This window comes from Leptopilina boulardi, unplaced genomic scaffold (assembly GCF_019393585.1).
Source record: "Leptopilina boulardi isolate dan_hultmark-lab unplaced genomic scaffold, ZJU_Lbou_2.1 LbouV2_302, whole genome shotgun sequence".
In the NCBI taxonomy this organism is placed as follows: Eukaryota; Metazoa; Arthropoda; class Insecta; order Hymenoptera; family Figitidae; genus Leptopilina; species Leptopilina boulardi.
Genome location: NW_026137866.1, coordinates 1285785 through 1301918, shown reverse-complemented (window position 1 = coordinate 1301918; position 16134 = coordinate 1285785). Strand labels below are relative to the sequence as shown.

The following is a 16134-nucleotide window of genomic DNA, read 5'->3' as shown; positions in this document are numbered from 1 at the left end:
GCAATAAAAGTAAAAGGATACAAAAATGACTACCTGAAAGGAGAAAAAGTGAAATGTTTTTAATCCTGCTGAAATATATTTAGATAAATTTTTCTCCATTATTAAGATATGGAAAAATTATTTGAAATATTGTTATAGATTTTTAAAAAATTATGTGATTTTAATTTTTAATTATTAAATTTTTTTAATAAAAAAATCTTTTCATTATTATTAAATTTTTTTAAAAAACCAAATTATACAATTTATAAATGCATACAAATTTTTTAATTTTCAAAATTTGTAAAAAATAAAAAAAAAATTAATAACAACTTCTAAAACAATAATTTTTGTCAATTTTCAGAATATATGCGATTAGATGATATAAATGTATACACTTTCGTTTTTAAAAAAGTGCTGTACGCTAAAAAATTTTAATTGTTTATAAACATAAAATAACTACTTTCATACATAAATTCTTTTTTCTTGTAGAAATAAATGTATCCAAATAAATCTTCTTCTTTCAGTCCCTTAAATTATATATTAAAATCAAAAGATAATGGAATATAAAATTTGTAAACAATAAATAATTAAATTATTATAAATAATACTAAATTTTAATACTAATTAATTAAACTTTTTTTTAGTAATAAAATGTCTAAAAAGCATTACACCAATACGGAAAGAAAACTTTTCCTGGAAATTATCAAAAGATTTTCCCATGTTATTGAAAATCGCAAAAGCGATTGTTCCACCTTGAAAGCTAAAGAGGCTGCGTGGAGTGAAATCGAGGAAAAATACAATGGCTCAGTACTTATTGCAGAGCAGGTAAAAATAATTAATTGTGCTAAACAAATTAAATGTTTAAAGTTTGAAATTTCTAAAAAAAATTTTTTTTGCAGAGGTCGGTTAAACAGTTAAAAAAAATGTGGAGCAACATGAAGCTGCAGCAGAGAAATGCTTTAACTCAGGAAAAGCAAGATGTAATGGCAACGGGAAACTTAAATGTTCCAATAAATGTTGCTGAAGTGGACCCAGATATAGCCGCTATAGTTCCTGATTTAATGGCCACTGCGCCATCATATTTTTCATCAAACTTCTCGGAAGATTTAATAAATGGTAATGTATTTTTCGGGTTGTAAGTTTAAAATAGATATACTATTAATAATTTATAATCTAATCATTTTTGTATTTTAGAACGTCGAGAAGCAGTTTTTGATGATGAAGAAGTATCAACAGAGTCCCTCAGAAATGTTGTAACTTCTAATTCTGAGATTCAGGAATCAGAGGTTTCATTCCTTTTGAACACGGCATCTTCTGTGATTGATGTTAAAAAGAGACGTTTTCAAGAAGATGAAATTAATTGTTCACAAACATCGACTCCTTTGTCTGTGAAAAGGAGGTGCATGAGCAAGGAGTCCATGCTCGACTATGAAAAATTGGACATAGTGCGCTCTACAGCAAGTAGTAAAGTAGACAAGCAAAAGCTTGATAAGGAGACGAAAAAGACTGAGCGTTTGTTGAATATAATGAAAAAAGAGGAAGAGCTGCTTTCGTTAAAATTGGAGCACCAAATTAGAAAACAGAAGTTAGAAATGGAGCATTTAAAAAAAATCCACGAATTAGAAATTCGTAAAGCCGAAGCAGAAGCTCAATTGGCGGAAATGCGGTTAACACAGGCAATAGAGCTTACACCATTGTGAATTGAGATGTATTGTTTATGCTTCGAGTTTTTAACTTATGTTATTTTTTTAAAAACCTTATTTCCTATTCTTTTAAATTATTTTATTCCAAAGCTAGTACAATTAACAGTATTAAGTGAACATTTTATATTTTAGTAGACAATTTATTACACAAGATTTTATACTATTTTTAGATTTATTTATATTTAACTATATATTTATACATTCCATTATATTATGAATTATATTTTATTATATCATATTATATTTAATTTTATATTTACATTTAAGATTATTAAACAAATTTTTATTCTGAAGTGAAATGAAGTAAAGCTGTAAAAATATTATCAATGTTATTTATTGTGAAGAAAAGATTTTATTGAAATATGTACATAAAATATTTTAATGTAATGGTTTTTCTTTTTAAAATATGATATTGAAATAAATAATTTTTTATTCCAAATTATTACTTATTATCCATTGAATAAACGGTGAATTAGTAACTGACGTGCGACTTCTCCATCCATATTTATATTTTCTGCATTAGGTACAGGAACTTCTTCATATTCTTGTAAGTCATCATCTTCTAATATGTCATTGAAACGTAATGCCATATTATGCAAAACAGCACATGCAACAACAGTTGTTGTTGAACAAATAAGCTTAGTTGACATTCCCCGTGCCAAACATGGAAATCTTCGCTTCCATACACCAAAAGTTCGCTCAACAATTATTCTCGTTCGTATTTGAATTTCATTATACCTGAAACAATTTAATATTACACAAATGTCAAGTTTTATCTTCAGCAAATTAACTTATATTGATGTGAAAACAATTTAAATACTTACATGATTTCTTCTTCAGTATGAGGATTTCTGAGAGGTGTCATAAGAAAAGGCAAACAGGGATATCCTTTATCACCTACAATAATCCCATCTAATTGTCCTTGAATATAACGCATGTGAATTAACGAATTCTGAAATATACGGCTGTCATGTGCTCTACCTGGCCATTCCGGAACAATGTCGAGAAACTCCATTCGGGGTCCAACAACAGCCTACAAAAAATTGTACAATAATATAAAAACTATTCACAATTTTTGTCAAAAATAAATTTTCTACTAATATTAAAAAAAATCCTCACAGTCATCATTAGTATACCTACTTGTACATTAAGTGAAAAATAACCTTTTCTATTTCTAAACATTTCCTCAATCTGGTTAAACCTTGTGCCGACTAACTTAACGTGAGTGCAATCAATCGCTCCATCAACACGAGGAAGTCCTATTGCTCCATGCCCTCTTCCTAAAACGTTAAACAAACGATGATTCTCATTTCGGGCATCACCAGTTGCTGGTATTTTAATATATAAATTAATGAGACTGGCAAGCAACGTGGCGACACGAAAAACAATTCTTGAGACAGTTGATTGAGAAATCTTCATAGTGTCGGCAAGAACAAGCTGCGAAAATATAACATTAAATAAATTTTTAAATTTTACACTCCTATCACATAAAAGAATATTTATAACTTTCGAAAAAAAATTTGCCAACAAAATTCAACAAGTAGAATTATAGAAAATCTTTTATAGAGTAAAATAATCTATATATTATTTTTAAAAAATTTGATGTAATTTTTAAGAAAAAACACAAAATGTTAATTTTTGTTTTATTATTTAACAATAAATTTTGTTTCAAAATTGTACAAATGTTATTTAAAATTAGATAAAATCAATTTCAAATATATTTTCAGTTCTGTTAAAAACTACTTTTAGCTTTGAGGTTATACTAATAAGTCAAACATATTCAAGTTTAACAAATGTAAAGGTTACAGATTCTTTTTAATTTCTAATAATAAAAGTTACTTATTTTTATTATATAGCGCAAAATCTGTAAAAAAAATTAGAATCGTTGATTTTTCATACAAGGAATATTCTATTTGGAATAGTATATGGGTCTATATATAAATAAAAATTTTAAATTACCTGAAAACTTGAAGTTGCGAAATATCGTAAACAGAGAAGTAGTTGGAGTTGTGGTGCAATGGGTAAACCACGATTATTATGTTTAATTAGCCCTGCCTGTATTTCAGGCAAAATACCAACTAACACAGAATCTTTTGAAAAACGATAACGTCTCTGAAACTCCCACTCATCTATTTCAAAAGGATTTTCCGCATCTCGAATGTATCGTTTTGCACGTCTTATATTGTTCGGACCATCTTCATTATCAATATTATCCTCAATGTCACTTAAATAATCTATTATATCCATAGTTAACACTTTTTTCACTATAAATACACTAATAAGTTATTGCTTAAGTCAACTAAAACGTTGACTTTAAATCATAACCTCATTTCGTTCAAATAAGTTCACCGGTAATGTCTTCTTCTTCTTTTTGTTTAAATGGCCTCTTGTATATACAGGTAGCCAGTACTAAATTTTATTTCCAGTTAGATGTATGTAAATCCAGGTATGTGTATGTAAGTCAGATACAGCTATGTACATAGCCTTTAATAGATCCCACAGTGCAGTATGCTAGAGGGAGAGGGAGAGCGGGAAAATTTGAATAATTCAAAACCAAGTTCTCTCTACCCAAGTGAGACTAAGAAAGTTTAAGTGAAAATAATAAAATGCTTATGATAAATTTCTTTATTAATCTCTTCCTTCTTCCTTCAACCGTTCTCCTTCCTTCTTTTTCCTCTATTTATTATTTATTCCATTACAATCTTAAAATTAAGAATAATTAATACACTCAATAAGAAGAGCGTGTAAAGAGAAAAAAAAAAAAAAAAAAAAAAAAAAAAAAAAAAAAAAAAAAAAAAAAAAAAAAAAAAAAAAAAAAAAAAAATATATAATTAACTTATAAATTAAACATTTAGTAATAAAATCTCAATTCATTCTGCTCAAATAACCACATCGCCACTAGCAAAAAATTTACCGATTTCTACAACTATATCAGCATTTGGATTAAAAATCAAATTGTCCAAATCAAAATTATCAGGATTAAAATCAGTTATCTTGGTATTTAGATATGAAAAGAAAGCCGGTCTACCCGTGGAAAGAATAGGACAGTAGCTAAGTAGGTGTTTGAGGTCTTTATATTCCGCACCACACTCACATCCTAAAGGAAGAGTCCACTGCATTCTTTCAAAGTGCTCTCCCGTACATATATGCGAGGTCCGCAACCTGGTCACAGTATTAATGTATCGGCGTGGAGCTTGGATTCCTTTAAACCAAGGTCTTTTGGTTTTGCAATTAACCCTTGTATAATATCTATTACTCGAGTACCGTATATCGGCGTATGGCCAATTTAAGGATTTCCATGACTCAAAATCTCGCTCTAACAGAGAAATAAAGTCACGCAGGGGGGTACCTGAGTAGTTCCCAAAAGGTAAGTACAATGATTTTTTAGCTACCAAATCTGCCATTTCATTCCCCTTGATCCCTATATGCGCCGGAATCCATAAAAATCGTACCCTTCCACCCAGGTTCTTCAACTCGAAAATCACTCTGAGAATCTTTACAATAAAAGGATGAGGATCCCTAATCCATATTCTTTGGTCAAGTTCTTGTAAAATTTTCCGTGAATCAGATATGATAAGTGTATTATCGTTTTTCATCTGTAAAGAGTGCCTCAATGCCGAATAGATTGCATATGCCTCACATGAATCTACCGACATCAATCCGCTCAAACGAACACCAAATTCCAAATTAATAGAAGGAGCAACAAAACTAGCGCCAGAAAGACCCTTAACTGGATTATGAGAAGCATCAGTAAAAAATTGAATAAATTCTGAAAAATCCCGCTGCATCAACTGATTAAAGGCTCTATCGGGTTGAGCATCATTCTTCAGTTCAAGACCAGAATGAACGTCAATGTCAAGGGAACTAGATAGCTCCTCCCAAGTCATATCAAAAGTTGAGGGTTTCCTGGATTTAAAAGCCTTCCTAGTAATACATGTCATATCTCGATATGTATCCAGCAATGAAAACTTCATCGAACCTGTGTCCCGTCTATATCTCTTATCTATTAGGCATTTCTCAGACAACAATTGCAACTTTGGAACGAGAGGGTTCAGAGACCAAGCAAGATTTCGGAGCATGTGCCGTTTGCCAATGATCGAGCGTCTCAAGGCCAGTGGTGACTCATTCACCTCAGATAACAAGATGCCGACAGGGGTTGATTTCATGCATCCTAAAATGGCACGCAACGCAGCCAGTTGTATTTTATCTAGAAGGTCCAAGTTAGATCGACTAGCATTTGCGAAGAGTTGACAACCCCACTCCAGGTGAGCCCTGATTAAACCCTTATAAATTAGGATCATTGAGGAAGGATTTGCTCCCCATGATATCTTTGACATAGCTCTCAGGATGTTGATGGCTCTAGAAGCTTTTTGAGCTATACTCCTTATATGCAGTGACCAAGTCAATCTGCGGTCCAAGTGAATCCCCAGATAGATCAAGTCATCCTGATTTTTAATTCTATTGTTCCCTATTTTTAAATATATATCATTAAGCTTATCTCGTGTTTTGGAAAAAATGGTTAATTGTGACTTGCCCGGAGCGATGTCAAGACCAATCTCTGCTAGCCAAGGTGTTAATACCCCTACAGTTTCCTCGATCAAGTCTATCGCATCCTTAACATCTTTCGACCTCACATATAGGAGAAGATCATCAGCAAACATTAGCCATTTGACTCTATAGGGAATGACAGAGGCTATTCCACTTAAAGCTAAGTTAAAAAGCAGGGGCGATAACACCCCTCCCTGTGGAACACCTACATGCGAAACCTTAAAATCACACGAATCTGCTGAAAAAAACAAGTTCTTCGACGAAACAATAAACGAGACGAAATTCACCAATCTGTCAGGAACTCGCAGTTTGACAAGGTGACTATAAATTGCACTGGGAAGGATGTTGCTAAATGCACCCTTGAGATCCAAGGCCAAGGCCACAGTATGGTGCCCCCCGACAAAGCCCTGCTGAATGTCCGTAGTAAAGGTGGAAACACAGTCGATCGTCGATCTCCCCTTGCGGAATCCAAACTGACCTATCGGAATACTGTTTTTCATTTCTAGGTAGTGTTCTAGTCGCTTTTGAATCATCCGCTCAAACAGTTTACTAACCGCAGATGTCAATGAAATCGGACGATAGCCCTTGCCCTCCGGTTTGGGAATGAAAACTACTCTCGTGTTTCTCCATGACGTTGGAAAGGATGACTTTAAGAAGAACTCATTAAAAAGAGACAAAAGCAAGTTGTGGGCATCCATTGGTAGTTGACGCAAGATTAAATTGGAAATAACATCTAGACCTGGAGCAGAATCCCTCTTACCACAACACATTGCTGATTTAAATTCCGCTCTCGAGAATGGACCATTAAGTAGGGAGTCATTATTAACTCCATGAATCAGGGGAAGATCTACAGGAAGAACATCTTCTTTCACCAAATCCCTTTGTAGTTTGCTAAAAATTTCAGAGTCGGGGTCATTGCAAATCCCTGTACGTAAGGGTTGCGTTGAAGACGAGAAAGCCCTAACCTTCTTCCAAATCTCTTTAGAACCCATCGCCGGACTAACCGAGTTACAGAAATCAACGAAAGAAGTCTTTTTCTTGTTTCTCAAAAACCACTTAACCTCGCTATCAACTTGATCAAATATAACTCGCATTTCCTGGGACTGAGACTTTAGGAAGTTCTTTCTGGCCTCTCTACGCCTTTCAAGAGCCTCCTCACAAGATTGGTCCCACCAGAGTGGTTTGGCTTTTCTTAGACCAGGAAGTCCTGAGGGGTAATAGGCTCCCGCAATAACCAACTGATCTTTTATGTCAGTCAACAACTGATCGTAGATCACCTCCGGGGAATCCTCAACCTCAAGACGTTGTGACAGAATCTTAACACAGGAATTAATTCCAGAGGAAAATCTCGCCCAATCAACTTTATTAGTGTTCAGTCTATTGACTGAGGCCTTTTGATATTTAGCGGAGACATCCGTACAAGCCACAACCAGGAAGTGATCCGAACTAAAGGTGTCAGAGGTAACATCAGCCGACGTAAGTCTACACAGGTCAGCAGAGACAAATATTAGGTCAATGTTCCCCCCAACCTTACCCCTACCACTAACATATGTAGGATCGCAATCGTTCAGCGGGACCAGGTTTGCCTCTTCCACAGCCTCGCTCAGTTGGATTCCCCTCAAATTGCAATTAATTGCCCCCCACATCCATGCGTGGGCATTAAAGTCACCGCATAGAATATAGGGATTTTCTTTAGTACCACAGCTAGTCAGCTGTTTCCAAATTCGAGAGGGAATCTTAACGTTAGGAGGGGCGTAGACCGAGAAAAACTGGATTTTCCCTATGTCAGAAGCAATGGTTACCCCTACACAATCAATGTATTCTAATATTGAGTGTTTGACTTTAATAGGCGCAACCATAAACCTGCTACGGACCAAGATCAACACCCCACCCCCATGTCGCTGATCAAGCCGATCGCAGCGATAGGTGGAATAGCCAGGGATTTGCCAAACTTTAGTTCCAGCAGTGAGCCAAGTTTCCGCAATGGCCAAGACATCCAGCCCATAAATATGTAACATCGACTCTATTTCAGCACGTTTATTTAGCACACTGTGAGCGTTCCAAATTCCATATTTAATAGTTTGATTGGTTGAAGACATCATTACGAACAACAATCCAATTACAGATTACTGTTATAAGTTATATTACCAGTAGAACAACGGGCAAACTATTTTCTCACTTCTATCCAATCCAAATATCAATTACCTCCTCAAAGTTTAACCAACAAAACTCCTCAAATAACTCCCGAGTATCCAAATACCTAAATAGCCATAGCAAAAAACAAGTAGTATATAAAATCAAAACAAAACAAAAAAAACCTCAAACAATTTGTAGAAAACTATTCCTTATCTCCCCTTTTTGAGGATTATTTAATGTGGATTAATTACCAACAAAATTAATTATCCTTAGTATAACCAATTGAATATATAGTAGTTTAATAATCCTTCAAGGAAGATAATACGATTAATTTTGCCAAATCCTCCTAAACATCTATCAAATTTAGTAGGAGGTGTTTTACAACCCGTAACCATTTATAGTACACAAAACAATAACACTCCAATTATTTTAATCGATTTTATATTTGAGCAGTCAGACTCAAATTATGAAACACAGTGAGAATTAAAATATAGAAATATTAAAACAGGGCCATCCCTTACCCCTCATTATTCCTTTTCTCTTTTTTTTTTTTTTTTTTTTCCCCCCTTCCCTTCCCTTTTTTCTTCTTTCTTTCTTTTCCCTTAGCCAACCTCTAAGCCCAATCAATACCAATAACTATAACGACTTAAAACTAACAAAAATAGAACTATTAAATCTCTTAGTAAATAAAAAAATTGAACTCTTCTAAGTGTTCATTTTGTAGAGAGATTCTCATTTATTGAGTTAATCAAGTTTGAGCGAGACTGATTGATATTTATAAGTGTGTTTACAGCCGATATTTTTTCAGACAGTTGATGCTGATTCAGCGCATTCGAAATTTCCAAAACCGGATCAGGAATGGGATTATTTACCTTATCTTGAAGGTCAATAGGTGTGGAAGACCTAGTTGGTTGGGTTGATGTCATACCCTGACGAATCACCGGCAAAGGCAGAGGTGTTTCACCCCTAGTTTCAATGTTATTTAATAAATCAGGATTTTCCGCATAAAACAGAAGTTTAGCCTCCTCTCTATTACAATTATGGATATAACGATATTTTAAAATGCCAAATTCAAATTTAAATACAGGGCACTCCGATGAAGAGGCCACATGGGAACCCTTGCAATTTTTACATTTTGGTTGCAAGTGACCATTCGGACAAAGGTCTGTCAAATGCCTTCCAGAACAAAATTCACACGTCGGGTAAGTCGAACGACATTGATTAGCCACATGGCAGTAACGCTGACAACGGAAGCATCTCCGAGGTCTCTGTAAGGAAGGAGTTATTGGGATAACAAAATCACCTAGTACAATGTTACGTGGAACGATAGGTGAATTGAAAGTAAATTCTATCTTTTCTAGAATTGTGTTCCTATCATCAATAATACGACGAATACTAGCTATATTATCCAAGTCTCCTTCACGACATACCCTGACTATATCCCTGACTGATCTGTTAGTGGGGAACCATCTTGTGAATCCCTTTTTTCTCAAAAAGGAATCTGGGATGAAGAGAACATATCCCGCCAATATTAGTTCTTTGGCACCAACTAAGGTGTTAGCATCTTGCCATTTTGCGCAATCAATTTTTATTTGATTTTTCCCATTACGTGTTATTTGTTTTCCCCCCTCAATAATAGGCGATATTAGATCAATTACACATATCGGGTCCAGTTTTCCAATATTTTTGCCTCTAATGGTGCTCTCCATTAAAACAATAAATGGGGGAGGGCTAGAAGCGGAATAGAGTGGAGGAAGAATACTATTATTCCATTCAAGATCGTGTTGATCCCAAATTACATCCTCAAACTGAGATTGATTGCTTGCATTTTCGGGACCAATATCCGCGGAATGTGGTTGTCGATCGGCCCGTATTTCTCGATAAGAATTTTTTTCAGGAATTAGGAGTTTTTTTGTAATATGACCAAATGAACCATCTGAAGAGCCCGTTGCCACTGATTCATTGTTATTCCTAACGGATATGTTCCTTTTCTTAGGATTAATTGAGGGTCTAATTGGGGAAGGAAGGAAAGAATTAGTGTCATTCTCCGCTGATTGAATATTATTCCCCGTCAAAAGATCTATATCCGCATCCATAACGCAACTCATGACCGCAGGATTAGGGATTTCATTTACACTGTGACCAGGTCGTTCCAAACCTCCAGACGGCACACCCTCCTCAGCAGACTCTTCCCTCAAGGACTCCATCTCATTCGTATTAAACCGGATCAAGCTGAAAAAAAATTCAAGTAAGTAAAGCAACCACAATAGAGAGAAACAATTTAGCCCTATTTTCACATCCAGTACCAAGACATCTATAATCAATCAGTAATCTAACTAATTAAGCAAAGAAAGAGAGAATTTTTTTTTTTTTTTTTTTTTTTTTTTTTTTTTTTCCCCTTTCCCTTTCTTTTTTTTTTTTTTTTTTTTTTTTTTTTTTTTTTTTTTTTTTTATTTTTTTTTTTTTTTAAGCAAATCTTAATTTGCTAATAATCCCCAAGATTTAAAAACGCACAATGTCTCAGTGATTAATAATTACAGGAGACTGACTGCTCAAATCCCCTATTTACCCAGCATAAGGAAAAAAAAGGAGGAAAAGCATTTCCAAACTTAACACGCTTATTTATTAACAAAATCAACTCTTATCTTTTTTTTTTCTTTTTTTCCTTTTCTTCTTTCCCTCTTTAACCTCCTTTTCCTCTCCTTATTCCTTTTTCTTTTTTAAACAAAATCAGCAAGAAAAATTAAAAAAAAAATAATAATGTACTCACTCAGGCAAGTTGAGGATTATGGTTTAAACCATTAATTTTTAAGCAGGGATAAAGCCAAGCAAATGAAGAATTTATTAGGAGAGAATAAATTGAAGGAAAGCATAAACTAAATTAGCACAAATCCAAAAAGCAGCAAACTCCAAAATATAAATCAGCAAGGCCGAATATTTATTTTCGAAATTAATACCTGTATTCCGATGGTATTAAAGAATGTGGCAAATTTTCCTCAAATTATCAACCATTGATTTTAGGTTATGAGACCATCACGCTTCCTTAATTGATTTTTCCGCTATTCCTTCTGCACGCTTTAAAAATCATTTTTCCATTCAGAAAGAAATCAGTAATAATTTATATAAAATCCATTTATCATAAGGTGTGGTTATTTATATTTAAGATGCACTCGGATTCATATATTGCTGTTAGACATGTGACCAAGAAGATAGTAGTATCTAACCACAATTAATATTATAATTCTCAATACAAATTCTTGCAATTATTTCACTCCTGGCTTAATACCAGGTTTAAATCAGTTTCAAACAAATACACACTTTTCATTAATAAACACAATTAGCCAAATTAAAACAAATTAAACTAAACTAAACTACGGACATACGGACATCCAACTACGACCATGTCCCAAATTGGAGTCCCCATGTCCCAAATTGGAGTCCACCGGTAATGTCAAATAAGAAAATCCTATTTGACTATGAATACTTGGCACTCTTAAGATGGGACTCTGCATCTCAAAATCAAAAGCATTTACTTCTTTAAGCAAATGCTTAAGTTGCGGCTTAAGTCAATCCACAATGCGCGACTATGAATCTAGGTGTCAGCTTAAGTCGCTGCTTAAGAAATAAGTATCGACTATGAATACCGCCCATCAGTTCATTTCTATATTATTTTACTAGTTTATGGACAACTATTGGCGGGTAAAACGTGGAAACGTGTACAAACGTCAAATTATAACTTTTTATTGCAAAAATAAAATTAATTTTATGAAATAATATATTTATTAATATGTTAATTCATATGCTGTATCACTGTGTTACTTGAAAATATATTTAATTGTTAAAATTTAAATAAGGTAAGAAATAAATAATATTGTATATTTTATTTCATTTAACAATGATATGTAAACAAAAGAATTTGCTCATTCAAAAATTATTACGTAAAATATTTGTGATTTAAAGAAGAATTTATTCTTTTTGTAAACAAAAATCTTTTTAATTAATTAAAACCATTATTTTTTTAAATATAACCTTTAAATACATGTAATATTAAAATAAATTTCATAAACCACAAAGTGCTAGAAATTTCTGGTTATATTATCATGATCACTTAATTAATAAACAATAATATTTTCAGTCATGGATAACGACGATGATTCAGATTTAGGAGATATGTTAAATGATCTCCTTGCAAACAATGAAGAATCTGAATGTGAACCAAAAAAATCTGAAACTTCTTTAAAAGAATTGAATTTTAATTTTCTCGATTCTGCTTCAAATTCAATTGAAAAATCATCAAAGGAAAGTACAAATTCAATTTACAATGAAAATCTTGACTCATCTGACGATGAAGACAAACGATATTTTGAATTAAATAAATATTCAGAGGGTGGTCGTGAAATAAGAAATATTCTCAAAAAAGAGGAATTTGAGAAAAAGGATCAATTCATTACCAGAGAAGTATTACGTGAAAGCAAAGAATCTTTTGATTTTAATAATGCAAGAGGAAATAGTTCTCAATCCAGCACAATAAATAAATCTAAATATCATAATAATTTATCCACAGTTTCAACAACAAAAGCCTCAATATCAATTGACGTTTATAGTGATCCAATATTTGGACTTCGAATAGTAAAACCATTAATATCATCAACAGAATTAAAAGATCGAATGCTTGGTCGAACTCCAATTACAATATCAAAAGTAAAATCACATTTAGCCACGGGAAATCTTCAAGATGATTGGGTAATTGCCGGAGTTGTCATAAATAAATCACCAATTTTAAAATCACAAAAAGGAAGTCAATATTGCATTTGGAAAATCTCTGATCTTTCCTTTGATATGAATGTTGTTTCTGTTTTTCTCTTTAGTGGAGCATATAAAGCCTTATGGAAAACCGAAACTGGTGTTTGTATTGGTATTTTAAATCCAAATGTTTTAGAAAATAAAGATGATAAGGATCAAGCAACTTTATCAGTCGATAATGCACAAAAAGTCATGATTCTCGGCAATTCCAAGGATATGGGACTTTGTAAATCAACAACCAAAAGTGGTAAACCCTGTTCATCGGTTGTTAATCGAAATAGATGCGAATATTGTGTTTATCATGTTCAAAAAGAATATAAACAATGTTCACGTCGTGCTGATATTCAATCAAGCGCAAATGGAAGAGGTCTTGGACCACCTTCTGGATTTGGTAAAAGTTTTGGTGGAAAAAAAATTCAAGCCGCCATAACTCAAGCGCAGCCACAAAATTTTTTTGGAATTCCCGCTAAACGAAATCAAAAACTTGTCGATAAAGATCGTGAACGTTTGGCTTTACTTACTGGCATGAAAAAACCCGAGAAAAAAGAAGAAAAAAATAAAATTTTAGAAAACACAAGTTTAGATAAACCTGAAACTAAACGACACATGGTAGAATTAACAAATAATCAATCGAAAAAAGATTTTGAAAGATTGAATAAATTAAAAAATCTTACAAAAAATGAAACAAAGGAATCTTCTTTGAAAGAAGATATAGAAATTACTTTTGAAATTCCCTGTGTATCTTCGACTCCACAGAAGAAAAATGGTTTTACATTGAGCAAATTACAAGCAATGAATGCTGAAGAAGATACATCTTATTTATCAAAAACTCCAGGCTTCACTCGAAGTAAATTACAAGAATGGACAATGAAACAAGGATTTGCAACACCATCAAATGATTCAAAATCTTTTGATTTAAATAGCCTTTCAAAATCTTCAAAATCAAAGACAATTACAAAATCTTCCTCTGGACTTTCAAATTCATTTTCATTTCCACGACTTGGCAATGGAATCACTTCAGGAAATATCGATTTATCGGAATCAATTACCAAAAAACAAAAGGACTCTGCAAAAATAAATGCTTTGAAATTTGTTCAAGAAAATGGAAAATTCAAAAAATCAAATCCAAATCACATTCTTATGAGTAAAGAAAAAAAAGAACAATCCCTAAAACGAAAACGAGAAATTGAACAAGAAGAAGAGAGAAAAGAGAAAAAATTAAAGGAAACAAAAAATTTCACCACCAAATTTAAAGAAATGTTGGAAACAACATCGGCGCACGTTAATCTTATTGAAAAATCCGAAGAAGAAGAGAAAGAAAAATATTTTGGTAAATTAGAGATAAAAGAAAAAATGGAAGAAAAAATGATGTCAACATTCAAGGTTCCATGTAAGGCAGTGATTTGTTCAATTTGTAAATACACGGCATTTTCAAGATCAGATTTATGCAAAGAATTGGGACATCATGTTAAAGTTCATGATGCTGTAAAGAGATTTTTCAAATGTGGCGATTGTGGAAATAGAACTGTGACTTTGGATGTTGTACCAACAGTTAGTTGTAAAAAATGTAACAGTTCAAATTGGAAGAGAGCTGCTATGATGGATGAGAAAAAGGTAAAAATTCCCGGAACAACATTATCAATACGTGGGGGCGAAGAGAAATTTATTGGATCTGAAGTTTCAAATACAAGTCTCAATCTTCTTGTACCAGAATAAATTTTCAAGTACTAAGTTGTATTATATTTGTAAATAATTATCATTGTTTTGTTCAGAATTATGTAATATGACAAATTTACACTGGTACAATAAAATACTTTGAAAAAAACAAATTTTAATTAATATATTTTAAGAAAATAAATCTTTTATTCTGCAGTGATAAAATTAAATTAAATAAAAAAATCGATTAATAAAATGTATCTGAAATAAAAATAATTATTTTCACCTACGAATAAAAAGTATATCTCATTAAAATATTCATTTTTTTTATGAGGAAATATATAACAAAGTAGTACATTTAAAAGAAAAGAAAATTCATTGAGCCAAACATGCAGGTTCTTTTAAATAAATGCAAATACAAATTGTAAAAGTTATAAATGACAATTTAATCCTTAATTCGAGGGCCGAGTCTGATAATCTGTAACCTTTTTTTTTTATGTATTTTTATCGAATGAAGGATGATACCCGCTATCCTTGTTTTTTTTTTTTAGTAATATAAAAATTTATTCTCTATGTTAAACCAATTTCAATTTTCATATCTAAAGTCACCATTTTCACAGTTTTTTTCCGCCCGGATAAACATAGTTTTTTTTTTTTTTTTTTGTTTTTGTTTTTCTTTTAGCAGCACTACAATTAACTAGTAACAAATACATACCATTTGATACCCATTGAATCATTCAACATACATAAATATTGCATTGCATTGTACATACACCAGGCATGAGGCTTAAATTTATAACGTTCATAATTTTCCCAAAATTTGAACAATATTTTTGCAGTGTGCTTACATCGTTGCATTTTTCAAAATCGATACAAAGCATCGCTTGCCTGATTCACTATACGAAAAAAAAATGAAAGATTTGTTTTTTTAAAGTTCAAAAAAAAAAAAAAATTATTGTAACTTTGTAAGCTAAGTACATTTGTAAAACAGAAAAAAAAATCAAAAAGTAAAATAAAAAGAAAAATACTTTTCTTTTACTCCTCTACAATTGGATTTATATCTCTTTAATTAATGAGAATCATCAAAATAAGAGTGACATCTCTTTAAAGAGATGTTTAATAAATAATCTAGCTATCTACTCAAAAAATTAATCATTCACCTTTAATTATCAGTCAAATCAGAGATTGGAACAAAAAACACATTCTTGAGCAATTTTTCAAATTTTTTTTTTTTTTTTACAAAAAACAATTTATTTAAAAAGCTAAAATTTGATTTTAAAATTAAAGTTGTCTTTATTATAATTCTATT

The 16134-nt window shown here is 32.2% G+C and overlaps 4 protein-coding genes across 4 annotated transcripts; 2 read left to right on the top strand and 2 right to left on the bottom strand.

The window, feature by feature from the left end:
- The first annotated feature begins 629 nt into the window (after window positions 1-629).
- LOC127282921 (uncharacterized) lies at window positions 630-1828 on the top strand. The gene is made up of 3 exons (XM_051307510.1): window positions 630-804; window positions 879-1095; window positions 1174-1828. Exons 1-3 carry the CDS (start codon window positions 631-633, stop codon window positions 1677-1679), a joined length of 897 nt encoding a protein of 298 aa, XP_051163467.1. The 5' UTR covers window position 630; the 3' UTR covers window positions 1680-1828.
- A 172-nt stretch (window positions 1829-2000) lies between these two features.
- Window positions 2001-3929, bottom strand: LOC127282920 (putative nuclease HARBI1). The gene is made up of 4 exons (XM_051307509.1): window positions 3642-3929; window positions 2823-3119; window positions 2507-2715; window positions 2001-2420 (listed from the first exon to the last, which is right to left on the bottom strand). Exons 1-4 carry the CDS (start codon window positions 3927-3929, stop codon window positions 2132-2134), a joined length of 1083 nt encoding a protein of 360 aa, XP_051163466.1. The 3' UTR covers window positions 2001-2131.
- A 4810-nt stretch (window positions 3930-8739) lies between these two features.
- LOC127282918 (uncharacterized) lies at window positions 8740-11597 on the bottom strand. The gene is made up of 2 exons (XM_051307505.1): window positions 11324-11597; window positions 8740-10598 (listed from the first exon to the last, which is right to left on the bottom strand). The coding sequence occupies exon 2, from the start codon at window positions 10571-10573 to the stop codon at window positions 9080-9082; it is 1494 nt and encodes a 497-aa protein (XP_051163462.1). The 5' UTR covers window positions 10574-10598; window positions 11324-11597; the 3' UTR covers window positions 8740-9079.
- Window positions 11598-12054: 457 nt separating this feature from the next.
- Window positions 12055-16062, top strand: LOC127282917 (protein MCM10 homolog). The gene is made up of 2 exons (XM_051307504.1): window positions 12055-12220; window positions 12502-16062. Exon 2 carries the CDS (start codon window positions 12504-12506, stop codon window positions 14883-14885), a length of 2382 nt encoding a protein of 793 aa, XP_051163461.1. The 5' UTR covers window positions 12055-12220; window positions 12502-12503; the 3' UTR covers window positions 14886-16062.
- Window positions 16063-16134: the final 72 nt, after the last annotated feature.

Coding starts and splice junctions, on each gene's coding strand:
- LOC127282921 (XM_051307510.1), top strand. CDS start 631: ATGTCTAAAAAGCATTACACCAATACGGAAAGAAAACTTTTCCTGGAA. Junction 805..878: donor CAGTACTTATTGCAGAGCAG/GTAAAAATAATT, acceptor TTTTTTTTGCAG/AGGTCGGTTAAACAGTTAAA. Junction 1,096..1,173: donor CTCGGAAGATTTAATAAATG/GTAATGTATTTT, acceptor TTTGTATTTTAG/AACGTCGAGAAGCAGTTTTT.
- LOC127282920 (XM_051307509.1), bottom strand. CDS start 3,929: ATGGATATAATAGATTATTTAAGTGACATTGAGGATAATATTGATAAT. Junction 3,120..3,641: donor TCGCAACTTCAAGTTTTCAG/GTAATTTAAAAT, acceptor ATATTTTCGCAG/CTTGTTCTTGCCGACACTAT. Junction 2,716..2,822: donor ATTTTTCACTTAATGTACAA/GTAGGTATACTA, acceptor AATTTTTTGTAG/GCTGTTGTTGGACCCCGAAT.
- LOC127282918 (XM_051307505.1), bottom strand. CDS start 10,573: ATGGAGTCCTTGAGGGAAGAGTCTGCTGAGGAGGGTGTGCCGTCTGGA.
- LOC127282917 (XM_051307504.1), top strand. CDS start 12,504: ATGGATAACGACGATGATTCAGATTTAGGAGATATGTTAAATGATCTC.